The sequence below is a fragment of the Fukomys damarensis genome, unplaced genomic scaffold, assembly GCF_012274545.1.
Source record: "Fukomys damarensis isolate Sample0158 unplaced genomic scaffold, DMR_v1.0_HiC HiC_scaffold_20, whole genome shotgun sequence".
Classification (NCBI taxonomy): domain Eukaryota; kingdom Metazoa; phylum Chordata; class Mammalia; order Rodentia; family Bathyergidae; genus Fukomys; species Fukomys damarensis.
The window spans coordinates 41,842,056-41,848,542 of record NW_022900932.1 but is presented as its reverse complement, the minus strand read 5'-3'; the positions used below and the strand labels follow the sequence as shown (position 1 = coordinate 41,848,542).

Sequence of the window (6,487 nt, the reverse complement as noted above, 5' to 3'; positions counted from 1 at the left end):
AATAGTGCAATGGCTTAACCGTTATCACAAAAGTAAACAGCTTTCTTCTTTGAATATGACATGACGTACATTATATAAAAATTCAATCTTGGGCCGGGGATTTAGTTCAGTGGCACTGCACCTGCACTTGCAAGTGCAAGGTACTGAGTTCAAGTCCCGGTACAAAAAAAAAAAATCAAAAGCATAAGTTCCTATTCTAACATTTTAAAATTGCTAAGAGCCAGGTATGGTGGCTCACATCTGTAACCCCAACACTCGGGAGAATGAGGCAGGAGAGCAGTCTTGAGTTCAAGTCTAGCCGACACAGTGAGTTCAGGGCCAACCTGAGGAACATGTCTAGCAAGACCACGTCTAAAGAAAACCAAACAAATAAGTAAAACAAAATTGTAAAATCAGTAATCTCAGAATAATAGGATTAGTTTACTTTTATTTTTTGTTAACTTCTGAATGCTCAACTTTTCTACAATTTTTCTTCACTCAAGTACACACTGTAGGCTTGACTGTATAGGTTCTAACTGCAACTTCATTTTTGTGATTTGGGACAAGGCAATTCTTAGTGTCTTCACTATAAGATGTGTATACAGCAGTGCTAGCACCCACCTCATAGGATTACTGAAATAACTATGTTAATATACATCTAAAGAGCTCAGAACAGTATCCAGCAAGTAAGTACAATTTCAACACTTGCTATTATTATTATCTAGTAGTCTAATATTTAAAAACCGATGAGGTTAAAATGAGAGGCTTAATTATAAGACACAGGGTAGAACTGAAGGGGGTAAAGAGTAACATTCTTCACATAAAATTGATCACATCAAGAATTTACAGGCGAGTTCTCAAATGATGCTTTAAATTTCACCTGACTCTTGTCTTCTTCATTGTTTTCTGAGACGATCGGCGTCATTAACAGCTCAGGTCTTTCCTTTTTCAAGTGACCAAGGAGCCGTTCTCGTGGTTCAGTTCTCACCAGGGTTGATGGGTATAAGTAACGCTTCCTCTGTGGTGTTGTACCTTTTGCAGACATTAGACAAATGAGGAAAATTGAAGTCTGGTATACAAATGAGATTTGAGAAAATACATTAAAACTTATACTTCCAAATAAGTCTTGTCTTCCAAAAGCACCACTGCCATACGTGAGAATCAGACTTACTAGCTGTCAGTCACATACTGCCTGCACTTAGTAATATTCTCTAATTTGATAACTGATCTTAAATAAATCTCACCAATCTCAATACATCCAAAATGTGAAGTTTTCCATTTCTGAGGATGTACAACAAAAGATGTGTTGTAGGTTCTAAAAGGATTACACATAGTTGTGAGAAATGGTAGGATTACTGGAATAACAGTAGTTTTCCCAATATGATTTCTTTAGTCAGAATAATTATTTTACTATAAATGTGGTATGGTGATTAAATATTAACTATTTACATTTCTTTATGAGTTCATGCTATTATAATTTACAGAGGCATTGCCTTTTAACATTCCTAATTTCACTGATGAGTGAGCAATACATCTCCTTTTAGGATTTTTGTTTTGTGTTTTTTTTTGAGACAGGGTCTTGCCTTGAACTCACTGCACCCAGGCTAGCCTTGAACTCCTGGCTATCCTCCTCCCTCAGCCTCCTGTGTGATGGGATTACAGGTGTGGGCCACCATGCCCAACTGAACAACAAATCTCATAGGTCTGTTGGGGAAAAATAAATCACCGTTCTTTACCACAATCTGCTTTTATAATAGTTTCTTTTAAAAAAGCTTTGAGGTATAATTTATATGCCACAAAATTCACTCATTTTTAAGTGCACAATTCAATGATTTTTAGTGAATTTACAGGTTATGCAACCATTACCACAATCCAAAAAATAACCCCGTTAGTTGTCCTATGTAAAGCAACTTCTTATAACCTTATTCCACAAAGGATTCTCTGAATCCTGATAGCCTACTGATCTCTCAAAGGGGCAATTCCCAAATGTCAACATTTCATGGTGACCCCCAATCTCTCAAAATGGTGATTCCTAAATGCTAACAGTTTATAAGAGAGACATATAACAAAATACTCAATGTGGTGAAGAGTGTATTAAACTACATTTATTCAATTACATTTCTGCAATAGTTTTGGTATTAAGATGTCTTTTTACAAAGAGTCATAAGTAGATGGTTTGTCGGTTTTATTTTTAAAAATAATCTTCGGCCAGGCATGGTGGTGCACACCCATAATCCTAGCACCTGGCATGCTGAGGCAATTGCCACGGAATTCAAGGCCAACCTGAACTACAAAGAGAGCCTCTCAAAAGTTAGTCTTTTGTTAGCCATGCGTGGTGGTGCATGTCTATAATCCTAGCACTCAAGAGGCTGAGGCAGGAGGATCACCATGAGTTTGATGTGAATTACACAGACCACGTCTAAAAACAAAACAACCGAAACAAACATAAAATGTCTTTTCTTAACAAAGCCAGTTCCCTGAATGTAAAATCTGACTAAATTATGATCCCAAATTTCTAAAAGTACATACTATCTATATCAAGACATCAAACACTTGATGTCTAGACACCTATTTTAGGTTTCCAATTTTTCCATATTTGAATTGATTACAATGAAATCATAAATTCCTATTAGACAACCCAAAACAAAAAACTTACATTGTGAACTCAACTTACGCACCTGTTGGGATATCCAGTTTGAGATCTTGTTGCAGAAAGCAATTAAGCTTACTCAGACCCAGTTTTGTAGTTTCATTAAGTTCTAGACTTTGTGCTAACAAAGTTTCTTCATCAGTTCTTATCTGGCTAAGAAAAATATCATGCTGGTTCTCATTTTCTGTTTTATGTCCTTTTAATTTTTCAGCAATTTCTGACTTTGAAGCCTTTCCACATTCATTTATACCCTGTACGATATGAAAAAGCAATTATCACAAAAAAATTGCCAATGCTTTACTCAATATATCACTTTCCCTTACCTCGATATTTCCATAAATAAAAGTTTTAAGATCACATATAAAAGTAGAGAAAACGTAATCAACTCCATATTGTCATTGCCACACCTCAACAACACATGGGTTACAGATAAAACAGAACTGGACATCAATTCCTTCTCATACTTGAATTATTTTAAAGCAAATCCAGTATCATTTCATCCATTTACTTTATAAGACCACCATCATATCTAAAATATTTAATGTTTATTCCTTCATATCAAGTGTCTAGAGTTCAAATTCCACCAAATGTCTCAAACGTTTTCCATACTTGGTTTATGTGAACCAGAATTAATCACTTGATAAGGCTGATATATTTTAAGTAGGGGATTATATAGTTTATCACCCCAACTTCTCAAGCAAAAGGATCCATTCTTAATCATTACCCATCTTAATAGCTGCAGAAGGATTATCCCAGGCAAACTCAGATGTAGAGTTTTCCACTCATAGGTGTCTTTTGATCTGTTATCCTTTTTCACATGCCCCCGTTAAAAAAACTTCTGCTGTTGAAGAAACCACACTTCAAACTATTGAATCTCTGCTCTGGATGTGGTCAACTGCAGCTCTATGTTGTATTTTCAATGTCCACTCATCCTGTGTATTTTTTATAAACTTTTAGATGTAAGGGCTCGATCTAATTTATATTTAATTTTTAAAATATTTTATAGATGGTACTGAAAGCACACAATACCTAGTTGTATCTCCTGTGTTAGGAGTAATAATTGAGTTCAGGTACAGTTACCCCGTTCAGGAAATAGTTTCCCTTAAGCCCCCCCAACCAAGTGTTTGATCAAATGGTTTAAGCAATCATTAATGGCCACCAGGGCTTTGCACTAGAAGGTCCAAAATCATAATGTGCCAATTATACGTTTCTTCTCCATTTCATTAGCTGAGAGTGTATGAAATATTTTTCTTCACCAATTATACCACTAAACCAAAAATACCTATTTCAGCAAAGATGGATATTCTCTTTATTCATCACCTTGCAAAATAACACACTGCTTCTCTAGCATGAACCAAAGGAGTTTTATGAAAAAAAAATTTTTTTTTGGTACTGGGGATCAAACTTGAATCCTTGCGCTTGCAAGGCAGCCAGCAGAACCACTGAGCTAAATCCCTGGCCCTGAAATTTTTATGAGTTCATGAGTCTTAACATGTTTGAATTTTTCCACCCTGGTACTGGGGATTAAACCTAGGGCCTGCCTTTGCATGGATCTATACCCCAGCCCTTTCATTTTATTAATTTTTGAGAAAGGATCTTGCTTAAGTAGGTAAACTGCTCAGGCTGGTCTTGAACTTGCAATCCTCCAGTCTTGGCCTCCCAGAGTGCTATCACAGCATGTGCCACCACACCCAGCTTGATGTGTTTTAATCATTGCAACCATTACTCTTTTTGACGTTCAGATTATGTCTTTGAACAAGAAGTGTGTCATCAGGTTGGCTACTAAGTCCTTCTGACACAACACCAGGAGTCTTTAATAGCTTCCTTACTTTCCGGCATGATGAATTGTTTCAGCTCATCATTGTACATTTTTAAAAAACTAATTGGGCCAGGGATTTAGCTCAGTGGTACCTTGCCTGCCTTGCAAACACAGGGTACAGAGTTTGATCCATGGTACAAAAAAAAAAAATTAACCATTTTTCTATGAACCCTGATTCTTTTATTTCCAATTTAGTTATATAGCTTAGAAAATTTAAATTTGTTTGAAAGCAGTAAAATCCTTTTGCTGCACAGAAAGGAAAAACCAAGTCACCTAGGGTTCAGGTAAATGTAAAGTTCCAGCAGACCAACCAACCTATCAAATATTATTTGAGCCACTAGAACACTATCATAAATACTTTAAAGCAATAATAAGCTTGGAAGCACCTGGAGGAAAGTTAATAAACATAGAAGGCATGAGATGGCAAAAGAGAGTGAAATAAATAGGACACACATGTGTAAATACCAAATAATTTCTCTGGTGTGAGAAACTGAAAGTGCAACTAAGGACTAAAAGGTATAATTAATAGATAATGTGAAATAGGAAGAAAAGGGGCAAAGGGACAGGGGAAATGGGAGGAGTCAGGGAAAGGAAAACAGGGAATGGAATTAATATGAGAAAATGAAAAAATGGAAACAAAGTTTTTGTAAATAGGGAGGGATGGGGGGGTTGAAGGGAGGGCAGGGGAATGGGGAAAAATAAATAAGAACCAAGATAGATTATGTAAAGGTGCAAATTTCCAATAATGAATGTCATTATATTGCAGGGGAAATGGGAGGAGTCAGGGAAAGGAAAACAGGGAATGGAATTAATATGAGAAAATGAAAAAATGGAAACAAAGTTTTTGTAAATAGGGAGGGATGGGGGGGTTGAAGGGAGGGCAGGGGAATGGGGAAAAATAAATAAGAACCAAGATAGATTATGTAAAGGTGCAAATTTCCAATAATGAATGTCATTATATTGTATACCTAAAATGTAAAAATAAAATTAAAAAACAAAACAAAACAAAGTGCCCTTTGCCAAAGACACTAAAAAGCCAAAAACCAAGGGCACAGGACAGATATTAGACAAATGTTAAATTAACTTTGAGAACCAGAAGACATATACCAAAGCATAAAATAAGACCATGTATAATAAATATTATAGGTAAGGATTTTGAGTCATTTACCATATCTTAAGATATAATTTGTTCTGAAACCAATTCTAAGCCAGAATATTTAATTATCTAGTTATAACTATTCTCCTGAAAGTAGGTTGCATGTACAGAGTTATTACCTCCAATAAGCTCCGAAGTTCCTCCTCCTTTTTATTTAAGGATGATATCCACTGTTCAGAAAAACAAACTGTACTCATACTCAGAGACTCACATCTTTGTTCAGTTTCTTGAGATATTTTTTCCAGGTTGGAGTTCAGTATATCACACTGTTTCACAGACTCTTCAACCAATTTTGTACCTTCTTGGTTAAGATGCCTGAGTTTTTGTGACAAGCCATCAAAATCAGTACAGAATTTTTTATTGTGAAAAGTTGCTGTGCTGATTATATCCTTAGATTTCCTACAGGAAAAGAAAATTACATTGTAGAAACAGAAAAGTGGGATACAACTTTCCAAAGATCATAAATGCTCTTAAATGGCAGGCTGAATATATGCAATGTGGCTCCACAGCCTGTCCTCTTAATGAATTTAAATTGAGAAGCTATGCTTTGACCAGTGTATTTTCCAGTAGAGACTGACATCACTGTGACTCTTGTAAAGGTCTTTCATCGTCCACCTCCAGATGATGCCTTCTTTTGTATCTCCATTATAGTATCTGATTATACTGTTGTCAAAACTGTCAGTCATACTACTATTAAGCGGTTCCCCTCACCTACGACATTAAACATTATGAACATTATAAATGTTATTTTAAAATTAAAGTATAGGGGATTTAGCTCAGCAGTGTATCACCTGCCTAGCAAGCGCAAGGTCCTGAGTTTAATCCTTGATACCAAAAATGAACGAACAAACCAAAACCACAAGTATAAAGCTTTTTCAATACT

At 35.7% G+C, this 6,487-nt stretch overlaps 1 protein-coding gene across 5 annotated transcripts in view; it reads right to left on the bottom strand.

Moving 5' to 3' along the window:
• Kif11 (kinesin family member 11) overlaps positions 1-6,487 on the bottom strand; it is a 57,285-nt gene that overhangs the window by 5,766 nt on the left and 45,032 nt on the right. For all 5 annotated transcript variants that reach the window (XM_019208673.1, XM_033766656.1, XM_033766657.1 and 2 more), the window contains 3 exons: positions 5,724-6,003; positions 2,658-2,880; positions 860-1,011 (listed from right to left, as the gene is read on the bottom strand). In XM_019208673.1, coding sequence (XP_019064218.1) covers positions 860-1,011; positions 2,658-2,880; positions 5,724-6,003 — 655 coding nt within the window. The remainder of the gene's footprint in view (positions 1-859; positions 1,012-2,657; positions 2,881-5,723; positions 6,004-6,487) is intronic.